This window comes from Clytia hemisphaerica, unplaced genomic scaffold (genome assembly GCF_902728285.1).
Source record: "Clytia hemisphaerica strain Z4C2 unplaced genomic scaffold, Clytia hemisphaerica genome assembly, whole genome shotgun sequence".
In the NCBI taxonomy this organism is placed as follows: Eukaryota; Metazoa; Cnidaria; class Hydrozoa; order Leptothecata; family Clytiidae; genus Clytia; species Clytia hemisphaerica.
In genome coordinates, this window is record NW_027103432.1 from 530,875 (window position 1) to 548,782 (window position 17,908).

Genomic DNA, 17,908 nt, shown 5'->3' on the forward strand with positions numbered 1-17,908 from the left:
CTTTAACAAGGACGAGGATATCTTCAACTACATTCGAAGTTCGTTCAATGACCACGATGTTACCACCGAAACTGAAACCATATCCTTTAAGTGTTCCGCTAGTGAAGCCATAATCACCTTCAAAATCGAACCTTTTAGAACAAGTTCCCGATTGTGATGGTTGACAGTAGAAGTTTGAAGCGTCGTACGAGAGTATGTCATCGGGATCGGAAGGATAGATACCTGATGTCACGCCTGATTCTGGGGAATAACCCCATGACCACTATAAAATATAGAATGAACAAATTAAATTAGCTTACACATACAACAGACTAACTAACGAGCCAACTATTTGAAAATGTCAGCGGTTCTGGTGAAACCATATTAGCGAACACCTTTCTTAAAGCGTTTTAGTACTATGAACTATAACTTCAAAACACGAAGAACACTCAGATTTAGCTTACTTTCTCAATGGTTGAAATGAAATCTACAATACTCTGTATTGCCGGGAACTTGTGCCAGTATGAAACACGATACAGTATTCTAGGGCCCTTTTATTTCTCAATAATTTGGGAGTTACACTAGCATCGGACAGCATCAAGAAAGAACGTACCTCCACAGTGTCACCAGTCAGAATGTTGATGTTCTCTTTACTCCACTTGTACCCAATACCAAATGCTATTGGGAAAATTCAAAGTAAATATTTTTGAACGTTTCAAACTAGCAAACAAGTCAATTAATCATGGCAGAGGGGTGGGAGATGATAGAAGGGCAAGCGGACTTTTTATTAATAAGGAGCTGCTTTGGTAAACGAGGAAATATTGGCTAGAGCGTGTTGAACAACAGGGTTTTCAACCTCGACCCATTGGTATTTCTTCTTATCAACCTAGCCCAACTCACTCAATCCTACTACACTCTTCATCCCTGTAAGATATCGTCCCAAACCTAGCTTACTTGTCAGTATAATAGTCGTAATATCGACATCATATGTTTTTTTGAAAAAAATTATACATGTTGCTGAGCATAACATGAATTAATCAGTGAGCCATGTTTTACTTAGAAGCTCCCTTCAAAGTTGATTGCACTGGAGACGTAAAAAAAGCTTTCAAAACCTAAAAAATATAATAATATACTTACTTTCGTGCTGTCCGCTATTACCCACTTGAACTGTCCGCGTGACAGGTGGCTGTCTGCAGGTAATCGTGGTATCCGAAATCGTCAAAATTTCGCATTTTTTCTGGCCCACTCTCACTTCTACGTCAGAGTCCACCGTTCCAAAGCCTTCTCCAGTGATAGTTAAAATGGAACCTCCGGCGTAGGAACCTTTGTTTGGAGAGACGCTGGTTAAGGAAAGTACGTACTCCATATCGAATTCAGTACTGGAGAAACCATCGCTTCGTACCACGGCACATTTCTTGACGCCTGGTTCATTTTCGGGCAACGTACATTCGATATGCGACGTACTGGCGGTTACGATTGTACATTCTTTAGTGTCAACATTGACTTTACTGTCTTCACTGAAACTTGAACCTGCTATTGATAGCTTCTGACCACCTATGGTACAATAGATTGTAGAGCGTCTCATACGTATTGCTTGTATTTGTAGTACACCTTTTTTTTCTTAAGAAACACACTTTTTGAGAAACATGAGGCTCAGAATGCCTGAAAACTAAGAAACATCTAAGAAACATGCTGAGGCTGAGAATGAGAAAATAACATTTTTTATTTCGGTTTCTTTTAAGAACTATCCAATCCAGCCTTCCATGAGGCTGACTATGTCAAAAAGTTTAGAAACATGTAAGAAACATTGATGCTGCTTGGTAAAACTAGCTTCTTAAAAAAAAAACGTGTATTGCAGAAAAACTCATAAACGAGAGAAAAGTGTAAGTAATTTTACTTACTTACTTCTTGACGTAACTTTAAGAACAAAAGTGTAGAGAATCATTAGAAACATCAGCATGAGATAAACGATGAAATAAAAATGTGGAACAAGTAAACAATTGAACGTGTTGTGCGCAGATATTTGTAATAAACTTTGCGCAAATTTGTAATACTTGAGCTGCGCAGAAATGTAATCCTTCTCTGCGCAGATTTGTAATTTGGAATTGATATTTTTATTGGTAACCAAATTCTATTCTGCGAACAAAATGCATTAAAAAAGACTTAGAAAATAATACCCACATGAAGTTGTGATTATCGAGCACATCGAATAAATAATCAATTAATATTTCTTTTTTAAGCAGTGCTTTTATAAGAAATTTATCTGGTAATATAAAAATTGTTTATGAGAATAGCGCGGACATAATTTTTTATAAAAACTGCTTTTATAAGAAACTAATCAATAACTCGTAAAATAAAAATTATTTCTTGTCGGTAACTGTTTATTTCAAAGTAAAATGAAAATACTTAAAATTATTCCCAATCCCATGTTTATATTGAAAGAACCAAGCGCCGAAAGCCAATTTTCATTAGATTAAAAGATATTGATTCGTTTCTTATAAAGTTGATGCTTATAAGAAAAATAAAAATATTGAAATTATTCAAAATCCCATGTTTGTATTGAAAGAACCAACTGCCAAAAGCCAATTTCCATTATATTAAAATATATTGATTCGTAATGAAGTCTTTTTTTCGAAACTTTTCTTCGTGAAAAACATATGCCCTCGAAGTGCGCAGAGAAGTATTACATTTCTGCGCAGCTCAAGTATTACAAATTTGCGCAAAATTTATTACAAATCTGCGCAGGTAATACAAATCTGCGCAAGTATTACAAATCTGCGCACAACAAACGGCTGAGTTACCTTTGACGGAAGCTTTTTGGAAGGATAATGTATTGACAATTGGGTCTGATCCAATGCCAACGGTGATGACATGTGGATAGGTGTACGTTGACCCATTGATGCTTGCCTATATTAAGAGACAAACAACAGCAAGTTTATATATGTATTATTCTGTCCTTTTGACCCTTACGCCCTTACAAGGAGCTTCTGATTGTTCTAGATCATGATCAACTGAGGACGACGGTGAACAAGCACTTTTACAAAACTCAGTCAAAACTGCGGATTTTTCCAAATCGTCCCTCAAAAGTGCAAATACATATACTGGCTAATTACTAGAGAGGGGACCAATACTATGAAAAAACTTCCGGACCACGCGATATCCTAGTACCCTTAACGGTACATGAATAAATTTTCCACTTACCTCTAGTTCAGCTGACCCATCAACAAGTACCGGTGTACGACAGTAAGTTCGTGTAGGTCCGCAATCTTTTAAATAACAATGGATATTGCAATCATGTCTATCTGAGCCCATTTTCAATTGTATCTCAAGCTCTTGACCATCTTTACCGAAACCTTTACCGTTAATCTCTATGTCAACACCACCATTTGTTCCAAGTGTGGATGGGCTTATAGATGTGATCACTATAGCAACTCTAAGATGATAAAGGGAAGGTATACATTATCTAAACGTATAGACGTCTTTGTCAAGTTTCCTATGTATCGCAGTAGAGTTTCAATCAAGTATTTCGCACGAACCGTAGGAAAGTTAAATTATTTCAATTAAACTTACTTTTACGTAATTCTAACAAACCCTTTATCATTTAAAAGCAAAAAAATCATTAGCTAAAAGACTTTTTCTTACTCGAATTTGATTGGATAAGCATTGCCCATTCCTTGCACATGCGCAATGACATCCTGTTGACCTCCCCGCGTTTCTTCACCTGTTAAAATATCAACGGTTTTTAGTAAGTGGGAAAATCCAAGAAAGGAGTTGCATATTCCACCTTCCTTTGACGTAACTGGCCATCAAAAAGAGGACTTTTTAAAGTTAGTATAATTCAAACATAGTTAAAATTAAGTAAAAATAATTAAAAGGGACAATTGTAGTCAAACAAACTGATATTATACCGTGACAATTATCGTATTAACATATAACATCTACATTACTGTATGACAAGGATTTTAAACCTAAACCAGCCTAACCTTAAGTTCGCCCTCGACTACAGTTAGAAAAATGACATGCTTGAATAACTAAGTCATAGACCGCTTAAATCGTGTAATGCAGCGATGGCCAAGTGGTATGAGGCGTCAGCGTTACAAACCGGGGGTTCGTGGTATAAATCCATACTATTCCATTCAGTTCATAGATAACAGAGCCGGGCTGGCCATCACCCCGTGAGAACAATCTAAAGACTGTTTAAAAGTCCTAGATTACTTGGCCGTCCATGTAAAATAAAACTCTATCAATTGTGTAATGAAGCGATGGACAAGTGGTATAGCAAGTGAGGGTTGCAAACCGGGGGTTCGTGGTTCAAACCCCTTCCATTTCCGTTCAGTTCATAGATTACAGAGCCGGGCTGGCCATGATCCTATGAAAACAATCTAAAGACTGTTTAAAAGTCCTAGATTACTTTGCTATCCATATAAAATAAAACTATCTATCTATGAATTTTTTCGACTCATAGTATACATTACCTATCGTGCACACAACATTTTCTCCTGAGGTCGAATCAATTGAACAATCAATATTCCCAACAGTAACTTTTGTAACTGTTTTTCCAACAAAATCTTGACTGGTAAGAGTGATCTGTTCACCAGGGGCGGCCGATTGAGGCGTTATGGCGGTAATGTTTAGTGTCTTTTCCGTTGTGTAGTTGTAAGCGCATGAACCATTTGAGCAGGTAGACATTAAACCGAATAAATCAACTGTGACCTGAGTGAAAATAATGAATTCATTTATGTCTGAGTGAAATATTGTTCTTATTACACATGATTTATTTTCTAAGCATGGGACAGGACGTTTAACAATGTAAGTAAGTAAGTAAGTAAGTAAATCATTTATTTGTCAACGAAAGCGAGACTAGCGACCACACTCATAGACATAATGCTAAACTAAGGAGGTGGCCGCACGATATAATTACAACAACAAGTGAAAAAAATACTAAGTTTATAAAACGATCATACTAGGGTAATAAAGTGAAATAATTTTCGTTTTTTAATTTCGTTTTTAATAAAAACAGAAGAAAAAAAAAAAACAGATTTAAAAAGAAGAGAGAATCAAAAGAATAAAAAGAAAAAGAAAAGAAAAGAAAAGAAAGGAAAATGTTAAAATTTAAAATCAAACTCGAAAAAGAAAAAAAAAAAACACAAATCAAGTGTACGACGAGAGGAAATATAATTTGCTCAAATCTTTAAGACGATCCAATGCTAGTGTAGACAAATCATCGAGAGAAACGAAATTTTGAAGTTCATTCCAAACCAAGATGGATTGGTATAGAATTGAATAGTTACCATAAGTCACTGTTTTTACTTCGGGTATTTTTAGAAGTCCAGACTTACAACGAATTACTTCATGACGGTCAGTATCATTAAGACGTTTGTATTCAAGAGTTTGTAAAAGAGGAAGAGGTAATTTTCGATTCAAAAGTTTGAAAAGAAAGAGGATATTAAGGTATTTGACAAAGTCAAAAAATTGAAGAAGTTTAAATTCTAAAAACAGAGGAAAAGTATGTGCACGAAAGTCAGAGAAAGACATGATTCTGAGAGCTTGTTTTTGAAGAATAAGAACTCGACGGGCGTGGATTGTTTGGCGTTGCCCCCAAATCTGGGCTGCATAAGAGGCGTGACATTGGAAAAGGGAAAAATATAATGATGCTAGTGTTTTCTTGTCGACATAATGCCGAAGTTTACTTAGAGCTCCATTAGCTCGCTTCAATTTATTGCAGACAAAATCAATGTGGTGTTTCCAGTTCAGATGTTCATCGATGTATACACCAAGATACTTTACAACCTTGCTGGGTCTAAGCCGATGTCCGTTGATTTTGATTTTCACAAGTCATAATCGATCTTCTTTCGGACAGGACGAAACAACAAAAGCTCAGTTTTACTAGTGTTGAGAGAGATTTTATTTGCTTTAAGCCAATTCATAAGAAGCTTTAGATCGATATTGGCTTGCTTAGCGATCGGTTTCAAGGATTCGTTCTCAAAAAAAAGCATAGTGTCATCAGCAAACAAATTGACCAAAGCATATCGAAGTGCAATATGGAGATCATTCACATAAAGGAGAAAAAGAAGTGGGCCTAAAACAGAGCCTTGAGGGACACCATGTTTCATATTTTTAGAAGTAGAAATTTTACCAGAGACTGAAACAAACTGTGATCTATCAGTAAGAAATGATCGAAACCAATCAAGAGCTTTTCCACGAACCCCGTAAAAATCTAGCTTTGATAGTAGGATAGAATGGTCGACGGTATCGAATGCCTTTTGTAAATCGATGAAAATAGAGCATCCATACTTACCTTCATCCAAAGCATTTGATATTTTGTTGATAGCATAGAGAAGGGCTGTTTCAGTCGAGTGGTTTGATCGAAATCCAAACTGTAATGGGTAGATCGAGTTTGATTGGTCGAGAAAGTTCATCAGTCGTGAATGCATGAGTTTTTGGAAGATTTTGTCAATGTTAGAAAGAAGAGAAATTGGCCTATAGTTCTCAGCATCGAATGGAGAACCTTTGTTTTTGAAGACAGGGATGACTTTCGCTTCTTTCAGCTGACTTGGAAATATACCAGTAAAGAAAGAAAGATTAATAATATCAGTGAAGATAGAAGAAAGCGTGTCCAAGTTGGAAGAAATAATTCGATACGGGATGCTGTTTGGACCAGTTGCCTTATTTTCACTGAGAGACATGAGAGTTTTGATGACTTCTGGTTTTGAAGCTGGAGCAATGAAAAAGTCATTAGCATTTCGATTTTCGTTCTTTAGCCACTCTGAGAAATGATGACGCGTAAAAGGAATTTTTGAACGAACTTCACCTGCAATGGTTGAAAAGAAATCGTTGAAAGCTTTAGATACTTCTTCAGGGTTGGAAGATAAAGAATCATTGATGTTAAGAGAAATAGAGTTTGAAGAAGAAGGAGAAGATATAATCTCTCTGACGCCTTGCCAAAGTTTTCGAAGATTGTCTGAGTTTTGAAAAAAGTAGCGAGAATAATGGAGTTTTTTACTAGCACGGATAAGAGATACAATGCGATTTCGGTAAAATTTGTATCTTTCACGAAGAAATTTCTTAAGATCGGGTGAAGAATCAGGAACTTTCAAATAGTCGTCTTTGAGGCTATCTCTGATGTTCATCGAGACAAGAATGCCTTTGGTGATCCAGGGTTTGAGAAGGAGGTTAGCTTGACGTCTGGTCAACTGTTTCAGAGGAACATGCTTATCATACAAAGAAGAAAAACGAGTCAAAAAAGAATCAAAAGATAAGTCAACATCCCCCCTTTCAGTTTTAAGAAGATCTTTCCAATCAACGCTGTCGAATTCATCTTTGAAAGTAGCCTCATCAAATTTGGACCAATCTCGACGAAAAGGAAGTTCAGATTTGTAGTCAGAATCACAGTCAGTATTAAGAACTAGAAATTGAGGAAGATGGTCAGATATAGCAACAGTTAGATTTCCAGAAGTTGATGAACAGTTAAAAGGAGAAGTAAGAATGTTATCGATAAGAGTACTGGAGGTATCAGTGATCCGTGTTGGCAAGGTAATAGTTGGAAGAATCTGATAAGCACCAAGAATATCAAGAAATTTAGAGTGAGAGATTACAGAGTCACAAGTCAAAAGATCTATGTTGAAATCGCCTAATAAAATAAGATTTTTGTTTTCTTGGCAGGCTTTCTTCAGCAAAGGAGATAAAAAATTTTTATTAAAAAGATCAACGTCAAGGTCTGGATGTTTGTAGATGCAACCAACGATATAGTTTTTCCTATTTTTTAAGACGATTTCAGCAAAAGTTGACTCAAGATTACCACAGGCTGAGTGCACTATCTTTGAAAGATCTGTGCGAGGTTTGCTTTTGAGAGAGTTAGAAATAAAGAGAGCAGTTCCCCCAACTGATGAGACGGCTGGGGTATCAAAGGATTTAAAGCCGTCGATAGAAAGTTCAGTGTTTTCGATAGAAGATTTGAGTCTGGTTTCACTGATACCGAGAATGCTAAAATTATGATTGAGATTATGAAGTAAAGTAGTAAGATTGTCATGATGTTTTTCTAAAGAACAGATGTTGAGATGAAAGCAAGAAAAATTTTGTTTTTAAGAGGAAGAGAAGCAAATTCTTGAGTACTATAGTATTTGCAGTCGAAATGATTAACGTGATCATCATAAGTAATATTATCAAGTTGATCGTCGATTTGTGAATCAAAATTAGAAAAAGAATTCGAGATAGAATTTAGATGTTTAAAATAATTTTTTAAGTGACTTATGTCTTTACCAATGGGTAATTTTTCATCGGATTCAAGATTAGGTAGAGCATCATGCCTACAAAGTTTACAGAGCCAAATGTTTTTTATGTATTTTGGTTCAACGCCTAAGCACTTTGCATGGGATCGTCTTTCACACTTGGGACAAAAATGAAAGGTTTTAGAAGTAATTTTTTTCGAGCAAACAGAGCAATCATCGTTTGTCATTACTGGAAAATCAGTGTGCAAAAAGAGAAATGTTTCTCGAGCCAAAGTATAATAAAAAACAGAGCATTCAAAAACTAAGATATAAATAAGAAACGCTACAGAATGAAAAAAATTATTTAGAAACAAAGAGATCTTTATGATCAGGAAAGAATTCAATTAAATCATTTAAATGTGTTACTTTCAAGACTTCATCTGTGTCATCATTAAATCTCAAGTTAATAGAACCATTAAACACCCAAAACGATTCAATAGCATTACGACCATACAACGCTTTAACTCTTCCCCAGAGAAATCTGTAGTAACTGCAAAGGTTATTATTAATGTAAATTTTATTTGTCAAATCTGCTTTTTCAAATACCTCACGTTTACTGAAGTCTTTGCCTTTTTTGATTAACTTTTCTGCAAGTTTTCTGTTTACAAATCTCACTATTGTGCGCTTTGGACCTTTTGATTTTTTCTTTGGAACAGGCGATGACAAGCTTCGATTTCGTTGGGAGGAATATCAATGTTGACGGCTTTAGCTATTTCGATCACTTTCGATTCTAACTCGTTTTGTTTCACAGAGTCAGGGATACCCGCAATTTCGATATTATTCCTTCTTATGTATTGTTGAAGTTCACTGTTTTCTCTCTCTACTGTGCTAACGTCGTCCAAATCAACCTTTCCTTTCCCAACTTGATCCAGTTCAGTTCTCAAATCGTCAATAATTTTGCTTTTCGAAGAAAGTTCCTGCTTAATTTCGTCCAGTTCTCTTCTCATCTCCAAGTTTTGATTTTGGAGCTTGATTGTAATATCTTCTTTTACACTCTCTATCTTTGATGCAATGTCATACTTTATAACCCTCATTTCGTAAAGGATCATTTCAAGTGTAACCCCCTCCATAGGTTCCTCCACGAATGATTTATGAAGATTATAAGGTTGAGAAAAAGAATAAGATACATCACCACCAGGACTTGTCACAAAGTCTTTATCTGTGTCTTTTGTTTGAAGAGAGTCTTTTTCTTGGTGTGATGAGGTGTCTTGAGTGTCTTTTTGTGTTGGAGAATCTTGTGTAGTAGTGTATAAAGGTATATCTTGAAGTACTTCTTCGATGTTCTTTTGCTGCTTTCTTGTTGTCACATTCATTGTAAAAAAATGGCTCGAGAAACAAAACGCCTACTTTTTACGCGCCATTATGTCAATGTCATTAGATTGCTAGCGAACTTAAACTTGAGACAATTCCAACATCGTATTTTGGTTCACACGTTTGTATTTCAAGGGATCGTCAACACTCGAGGTTTATATAACTTCTTACATGCCGACCCACTCGAAATTAGGATTGTCGGACGATGCACATTTTTTGCTACCTTTGGGAAACCATGTCAGTATAACTAGACTTATTCCCTTGACAGTGGTTTTCACATAGTGGCGAAATACAGTACACGCTTAGGCTTAAGAAATCAAGTCAAGATACCTGCGGTTTGTCCATCTTTTGTTGCAATAAATCACCTGTGAATGGACCATGTACAATTCCTCCGTCTTGCATGGTTTTAACGACAACATCTGTCTGCAGGTCTTCTGATTTGCTCACCACTTCGAACTGTGGTAGATCACCTCCAATCGATTTAAAAGTGACATACCAAATCAAACCATGACAGTCACCTTGAAAGTGAAAGTTTCGTACGTATGTTAACAGGAGAACTGAAGGTGTTGTTTTTATATCAGCGGAATAAATATATACGTGGTAACAACAGCTCTTTACTATTGATGGGTAAATTTTCTTTAACAGTTTTTTAGTCAGTGAATTGAATTCCGGGTATTTTTTTTTACTGGTCAAATAGTTAATAAAGAATCTACCCAGCGCCCACGGAAGCGGAATTGATCCATTTTTATACCAATAGAACATATATAATTTAAAATTTTCGTTGATTTGACAAAAAATAGTCTTACAGAACTGAGACGGAGACCATGTTCACACGTTACTGTTCCGTTTCGTTCCGGTATGGAACCGTAACGCCTGAACATGGTCAGAGAGTTGTATCTTTCCATGTCGTTGGCATAGGACGATAAAACCGCGTCTAGCCCCATCAATGTTTATTTTAATTCAACTCTTGAAAATGTTCGATAAGGATACCTAAGTTTGTGACAGCAAGGGTCCCAGCAGAATCTTCTAATGCTCCTTCCAGTCGAGCTCTCAATTGGTCTGATGTGATATTGACAGGAATGTCTAAAGAAATTTTTCAACATGATCATTTTCACAATTCATAACATGATAAAGAAAAGAAAGTATGGCAGGTTCTGTATGAGTCTCAAACATGAAAGAAACAGACAATAGAATCTCTAGAGGAATAAATCAATTATAGAGTTTCGTCGATATCAGGTTCTAATATATCCAAGAAAAATTAAAAATATCTTAGGGAAAATATCATTTTTGTTAATCACATGCTAATACAGAGAATAAATAGAGTTTTGACCTCTGATGAAGATTTCCTTTTCATTTCTGTCCGTGAATTTTAAATCAAAAGAACCGGTAGCCGGGCCTGGTAATTCTTTTGTTTGGTTGACAATGATTGAATGTCCATTAGATGTAAACTGGTCAATGTTAGCCTGAAAAAGAGAGAACATTTGGAAGTATAATTCCTAAGCTTTGATGAGTTCGGCTGAGTAACCAACAACTGTCATTCTTTAGGACCCGTGACAATTTCCGGAGTGGAACTTTTTTTGGCTCATTCGAAATAAGTCTCCCCAGATTCTTTTATGGGCAAAAGATTGAGGTCACAAGCAAAAACCCGAAATTTGACGCAAATTCAAAGTTGCCAAAACCTAAAGCCACTTATACTATTGGAAAGCTCTTAAAAAACAATATTAAGAGGACTTTGAAGCGGATATGGTGGATTTCTCAACGAAACTCGAGAAGAAAGGCGTCATACATCATAGGGCCTTTTTGATTACCCCCTCTCAAAAAGGTTTTTAAATACATTCTTCTTTGGAATGAAGCCAAAAAAATTCCACTCCGGAAATCGTTGTCATGGGTCCTAAAGAATGACCCCCTACTAAAAGTATCTGAGAAAATACTACAACTTACACCAACAGTAGATTTAGCCCAGTTATGGATCTCAAGCCTTGGGATATTGACCATACAGTCTTGCGCGTGTAATGAAATTGCAAGGTCGTCTGAAACTGTAACTGTTTTCGACCAATCAAAATCTGGTTCGGTTGTCCTTGTAACTGAAAATCAACATTATAAAATGAATAATAAATTCGAATCCTTGATTATTTAGGAATTCTTGATTACTTGGAAACCAGTAGAAAAGGAGGTGATTGACTTGAGATTATTTTACAAAATCCATAGAGTTTCTTACATAATCTCGATTAAACAACTTACTCTCATCAAAATAAGTTCTTGCCAGAAGTGTTCCCGTTTATGAATAGAATTTACGTCGGGATTTCGAATTTGACAATGGATTCGAGTTTTCACTGAAATTCACTTACAGCTATTTACGAAAACGCACAATACTTTTACACGTAAAATCAAACGAATGAAAAAACGTACTTCTCAACTCTTCATTTCCAATCCAGACGTTGTCATAGTAACTTCTCGTCGAGTAAGATGACGTCCGAGTATAAAGATGGCGGATCAGAATATCCTTAGTGACATCGAGTTTTCTATTACTCGTTACAAGCCAACTAGTTGTAACTGCGTCATAGATATTGAAACATTTGTGTTCGTTGTGGACGCTTGAGTCGGAGATACGTACGTTATCATGTCTACGGTCGGCATTCTCTGTATTCCCGTAATCGACTTGTAGTTGAACATACGACACTTTCGCGTCTCCGCGGTGCGAGAAACAAAACTGAAAAGATAGAAATTGGAGTGTTATTCATTCATACCATTGTTGTCGCCGTATTCAAACATGCCGGTCAAAACAGCAGGCTATTTCATTCAAAATTCACTTATTTTCCATCCAAAACGCCCGCGCGTAGTTTTTACAGACACCGGATTGAAACTAAAATCTATCCCTAAAATCTATTCCAGGCTTTATTCACGTTACTGCTAGAGGTCAGAGAATTATCCAAGGCTATCAGTAAGCAATAAAAAAGCTGATAATACACAGGGAACGAGGTTGGGGTGCAATTATAATTTCGAATATTTTGACTTATAAAAAACTTACATAATGGTGATCTTGTAGACGATAGGGTCCGAGGACCGTTCCATTTCGAAGGTATGATCGACCAAGATGGAAGAGGTTATGCCAACTGTTCTTATAAAATCTCAACGATTTTCGTCCGCACGTTGATGGTCTTTCGGATGTACGTGTACCAATTTCATTTCTAGGGTCAGGTGCTTCGAAATCTTGGAAGAAATAGCCTCCATCCACTGAAAAAGATTAAAATGAAGAAAGTCAAAAATTTGTCCCTTATTTTCTCTTGAAAATTTGGACGAAATTCCAAATAATATTGTTTTTAACAGGTATATGAGAGATGGATCTGTCCATCCATGCTCTAAAGGGACAGTGAAATATTTTTTTAAACATGGGTGAACTATCAGCTGCTGCCAATAATCAAAGCAAGGTATTTCGCATGAGATTGAAATTTGATTTTCACAGCATATTAGCAAATATTCTTGAAAATGTTGCTGAATTATGCAGAATTTGGAAACGGAAATGCCTCTTTATATACTTCGTTGAGACTGAACTTTTAACACTGCTTACCATTTATAGAGTAAGTGCACTTGATGCCAGTGACGTCATCTATCATTGCTTGAAGTTCTTCTTTCTTGGTGGTACTTGATGCTCGCAATGAGTTGGTGGAGGTTCGACTTCCCATTTTCAATTTAAATGATCCACCATTGAAGTTGGAAAGGTCTAAAATCTGTCAATCGGAAAATTTATTCAATTTCCCCATCTAATTTTTAATAAATTACTTTTGTATTTAAGTTGCGTTTAAATAGTATCGTTTTAGAAGCGAACCTTGATTTAAAGATAAAGCATTCGGCTACAATCATCAGCCAGGTCTTACCAAAGACTTCGAACTTAGTACGAAAAATGGTACTTGATCAGAGAGGTATGATTGATGCTCAAACAGACGAGATTGGTTTGACTTGGACAGATACCTCACCAAGAAATCAAAATCCTTATGTGATGAATGCTTGTAAATTAAAATCTGCATCGCTACATAGTTGGAACATCTATACTCGAAAATCTAAAAACACGGCTGCACTTATCCCTCGAGCGATTATAAACATTTTCAAAGACTCTTTACTCAAACTCAAACTCTCCATATTTTGAAAAAAAAGTACGAATTCTGCGGTTAGTTCGAGTTATAGAGAAGCGGACTGTACCTGTTCAGAGGGTTGGGCATTGGAAACGACTTTGATTTCTTGTTGTTCATCACGAGCAATTTCCGGCAATTCGGTTTCTGTGTGAGATGTTTTGCCACCGAAAAGTCCCAATTGAAACATGTACTGGCCTGAAATGAAAATTGATGCCTTCGAGGATATAATTCAGACATTACTCACTTTCAACGCGCCGACCCTTTCAAGCGATGATCGTTTACGTTTAAAATAGGACAGTTTGAGACAGTGCACTTTTCCTATTGAGTTTTACTTGCTCTTTAGGAATTACATAATATTAAATGCATCCTTATAAATCTGTTTTAAAGAGAGGTAGGCGATGAGTTGGAGAAAATTGTATGAATAATTGGCTTCTCTGGAATTCTCCAACGGATTCATGTTCCTCATATTTTCTGCAATTTCGTAGAGGTCTGCGATTCAGAATAGATGGAACTAAAGTCTATTTCAAATTAGCTGGCAGTGTTTTCTCAAACCTCAATAACTTTCGATAGAATTTGAATTAGTTAGCAGTTTTGTGCTCGTTAAAAAGATAATCCGGAGTGGAATATATTCAAAAATTAAAAAATTGGAAAAACGAAGATGAACATTCAAGATGGATCTACCTGATGATGAAAATCAGAAAAAAAGGAAAAATAGCAAGAGAGTAAAAAAATGTAGTGAGCAGCTTGAATAGATTACCCTGAGTACCCAAATTCGGCCCAAATTTATTTTATGAAAATCGGACTCCATCAGATTATAAAAATTACCATTTTACATTACTGTGCAAAAAATTAGAAAAAAATATAAAGCAAATCGCGAGAAATGCTTTTTTTCCCTAAAAATGGCATAAGGGAATTTCCCCAAATAAGAAAATTTGATTTTTACGGCCAAAAAAATTTTTCCGAAAAAAACTGCTTGTAGAACCTTGCCCTCTATCTTTATGCATAAAATCAGAAAAAACTAATGAAGCGATTTCACACAAAGTTCAAAAAACCCCATTTTAGGCATTTTTTGGCCCTAATTTGCCCAATTTGCTCCGTTACTATTTTGCATCACTGTGCAAAAAATAAAAGAAATTAATGAGCCAATCCCGAGAAAAGCTGGTAACAGACGAACAAACGGACGGACGAACATCAGTTAATAGCGCACCGCGCTGAATCTAAAATTAGATTTTATTTTTGACATAATCATTACTCTCGATGTGTTTGTACGAGTTCCAATTTCATCAACCTTTGCGCTAATCCCTTTTGCACGTTAATTGCATCATTTGACAAAAGATATATAACAGCTTCCACGTATCTTTAATAGAGCCGCGTTGAATTGTGGGATTGCAACTCGTACAGATGTCAAAAAAACTGAAAAGTAATAATTATGACGTATGCGTTGCGGAGCGCTATTTAAAGGACCTCCGTGGTAGGTCCAAAAATGAAGAAGAAAAAAATCTACTGCTAAGATCTTCATTTTTGTATCAGAAACTCTTCAATCTTAGAAAAGGTTATATATGCGAAAAAACATTCAGAAAATCAAAAAATACAGTTTAAAATTTTGCCCTGGTTGACTTAAAAAAGGGCTCTTTTTTGTTGTTTTTTATAATAAAGTCCGCCATTGATAAATTTTGGACTATATCTATAATTTTTTAACATTAATGATGTTCTAAGATCAAAGAATCACTCGTGTGAAAATGATAATTGAAGTTGATTTTCTTCTTCTTCATTTTCAATCTTCATTTTCCGAATTCTTTGAGATGGACTAGGTTTGTTTGCGTCACATAAAAGAAGTCACGAGCCCTGAGGGTTTGCCCCCTACTATAAGACGACTTACCTATGTTGTCGGCGAAATTTGCTACGTAGCGGTAGGACTTTTCACGGTCAAGGTAGATATATTCAGACTGTTGCTTCTCAACGTGTGTCCAAAAATTGTGCGTATAACTTGTAGTGTACGCTACCCTTCGCTGAAAAACATAAAGAAAGTATTATAATATTTTGAGACAACCAGCACAAACCATAAAGTGTATTCTTATAATTTTAACCTTGTTCTTATCTATCATAAAGCATTGTACTGAAGGGACCACCATAAAACTTGTTCCAGTTATGGAGACTTTCGAGTTATAGAGGTTCGAATTAAAGAGACTCCACTCTACAGTGAGGTAGACAGGACGAGCACAAAATTGTATAAGGAGAGCAGATTTTTATAACACTCTATTGATATTGTAAAAAGATAATTACAGTGTCATACATATCTGTAGGCTACGTCATATCTTCCTTCGTTTCAAGCGTAAAACTCCTTTTAAGTAAGGTCTGAATAAGCCTAGAGCTGTCTTTTGTGTAGACTAGCAAATCTGCTTTTCTACACAAATTTTGCGCCCCTCATGTCTACACTACTGAGAAACACTATGCATTTTATGATTTTAATGTTATATTAGTAAGGCTACGCTACTGTTCTACTCACCAAGTCGGAATCAGTGCAGTTACTTTCACAATCTGAGAAATAGAAGTCACCAGTATCATCAGCATTGATCAAAAGTTTGAAATAACCAGTGTAAGGTGGGCGGAAATATCCGTTGAATTTGGCGCAAAGTGAATCAAAACGCCCATCATAATTGTTGTAGATGGAAGATAACTCTTGTTTGTCCGTTCGGACTGAGGAGACGTAATTGGAAGCACCTGGTTTGAAACGTTCATCAAAGTTCTCGTCAACGTGTCGCACATTACAATTTGTCCATAGTTCTTGTTGGAAGCCTCTTGGTCCTAAAAGAGATTGGTGTTGAAGATAAAAGATAAAAAGTATAAACTCTAAAATCCATTAAATTAGATAATTCAATCGTGGGAAGGTAGTCTTGCTTTTCATGATAGCCTCTTGCTCCTTTAGCGAACAATTAATAACAGAGTCATGGAAATCGACCAATATAAATGTCCGGCAAAAATTTAAATACATTTCGGCCAATAAGAAGGATGGGCCATGAAATATGCTATTTAGTCCCCACAATAAAACACCTCGGCCATTTTTTCCTTTTCAGGGAAGATCGTACATCGAAATTTGGCTAAATTTGGAAAATTGGAAAGTTTTCAGTTATTTCCCAACGAGATAAAAAATATATCTCAATACGGTCAATAAGCTTTTCTAAAACAGTAGTCAAATCAAACATTTTTATCTCGGACAGAAATGGCAAGATCATTCAAATCTTGCAGAATTTTGTTGATTAATTAGAAGACGAAAAAGCCTCCTTTTGTACCTCGCAGAGAGGATAGAACCTTGTACGCGTTGTATAAAACACTGATCTATCTTCACATACAATCGTCATGCTTCCATTCGATCCACAGATATCTTATATAAAACACTAGATAGAGCTACACCGTCCCTAGCTGAAGAAAAATAATCCATCATTTTTGATTAAGTAGACCTAGTTCGGTGCCGGCAATTTGATCAATCTTTCGCCTCGTCGCAACGCGCCATTCAGGTTTTTTTTTTGCTTGGCAACGAATTGCCGGTACCGAACTGTGACCTACTTTCAGAAAAGATGGCGCATTATTTTGCTTTAGCTGACGTTGCCTGGAAAATACAGAGTAGCTCTATCTAGTGTTTAATATAAGATATCCATCTTCTTACCTGGAAAACTATCCCTTTCAAGATTAAGGGGATTAATTTCACCAGTTGTACATTTGATAACCGTATCAGTGACCTCATCAATTAGACATTCCACTCCTGCAACTTTTACTTTCACTTTGCTGACGTCAGCACTTCCAAAACCTTTACCAGTGATGGTGAGCTGGGTACCACCCATGATGCTTCCGCAGTCAGGTGAAATGCTTTCAACATCTAAAAGATCAAATTTACAACTCACAATATTGAAACTTTGTTAGCGTTCGAAATATGGAGAGTTTGAGCTGCGAGTTTTTGAAAATGTTTATAATCGCTCGACAGGACAAGTGCAGCCGTGTTTTCGAGATTTTCGAGTAGAGATTTTCCAAGGATGATTTACAAGCATTCGTTAGCATTAACAAGCATTAGAAACAAAATAATATTAAACTGGAACAAGAGATTCTTTCAAATCAATGAGTGATCTAAAGTCCATTCGCTTCTAAGTGTGTACCACTTTCACCAAGTGAAAGCATTCTAATTCTAAGTGAAAACATTCTAATTCTAAGTGAAAACATTCTAAAAAA

General features: G+C 36.1%; 1 protein-coding gene across 1 annotated transcript in view; it reads right to left on the reverse strand.

Moving 5' to 3' along the window:
• Positions 1-17,908, reverse strand: part of LOC136798104 (fibrocystin-L-like) — a 53,602-nt gene that overhangs the window by 19,992 nt on the left and 15,702 nt on the right. Inside the window, exons 11-28 of the mRNA XM_067054691.1 lie at positions 17,352-17,561; positions 16,194-16,492; positions 15,567-15,696; positions 13,755-13,882; positions 13,126-13,285; positions 12,586-12,791; positions 11,967-12,267; positions 11,499-11,641; positions 10,888-11,020; positions 10,548-10,640; positions 9,888-10,075; positions 4,455-4,692; positions 3,622-3,700; positions 3,181-3,412; positions 2,781-2,886; positions 1,117-1,533; positions 593-657; positions 1-262 (exon numbers count right to left, since the gene is read on the reverse strand). Of these exons, the coding sequence (XP_066910792.1) occupies positions 1-262; positions 593-657; positions 1,117-1,533; positions 2,781-2,886; positions 3,181-3,412; positions 3,622-3,700; positions 4,455-4,692; positions 9,888-10,075; positions 10,548-10,640; positions 10,888-11,020; positions 11,499-11,641; positions 11,967-12,267; positions 12,586-12,791; positions 13,126-13,285; positions 13,755-13,882; positions 15,567-15,696; positions 16,194-16,492; positions 17,352-17,561 (3,390 nt within the window). The remainder of the gene's footprint in view (positions 263-592; positions 658-1,116; positions 1,534-2,780; positions 2,887-3,180; positions 3,413-3,621; positions 3,701-4,454; positions 4,693-9,887; positions 10,076-10,547; positions 10,641-10,887; positions 11,021-11,498; positions 11,642-11,966; positions 12,268-12,585; positions 12,792-13,125; positions 13,286-13,754; positions 13,883-15,566; positions 15,697-16,193; positions 16,493-17,351; positions 17,562-17,908) is intronic.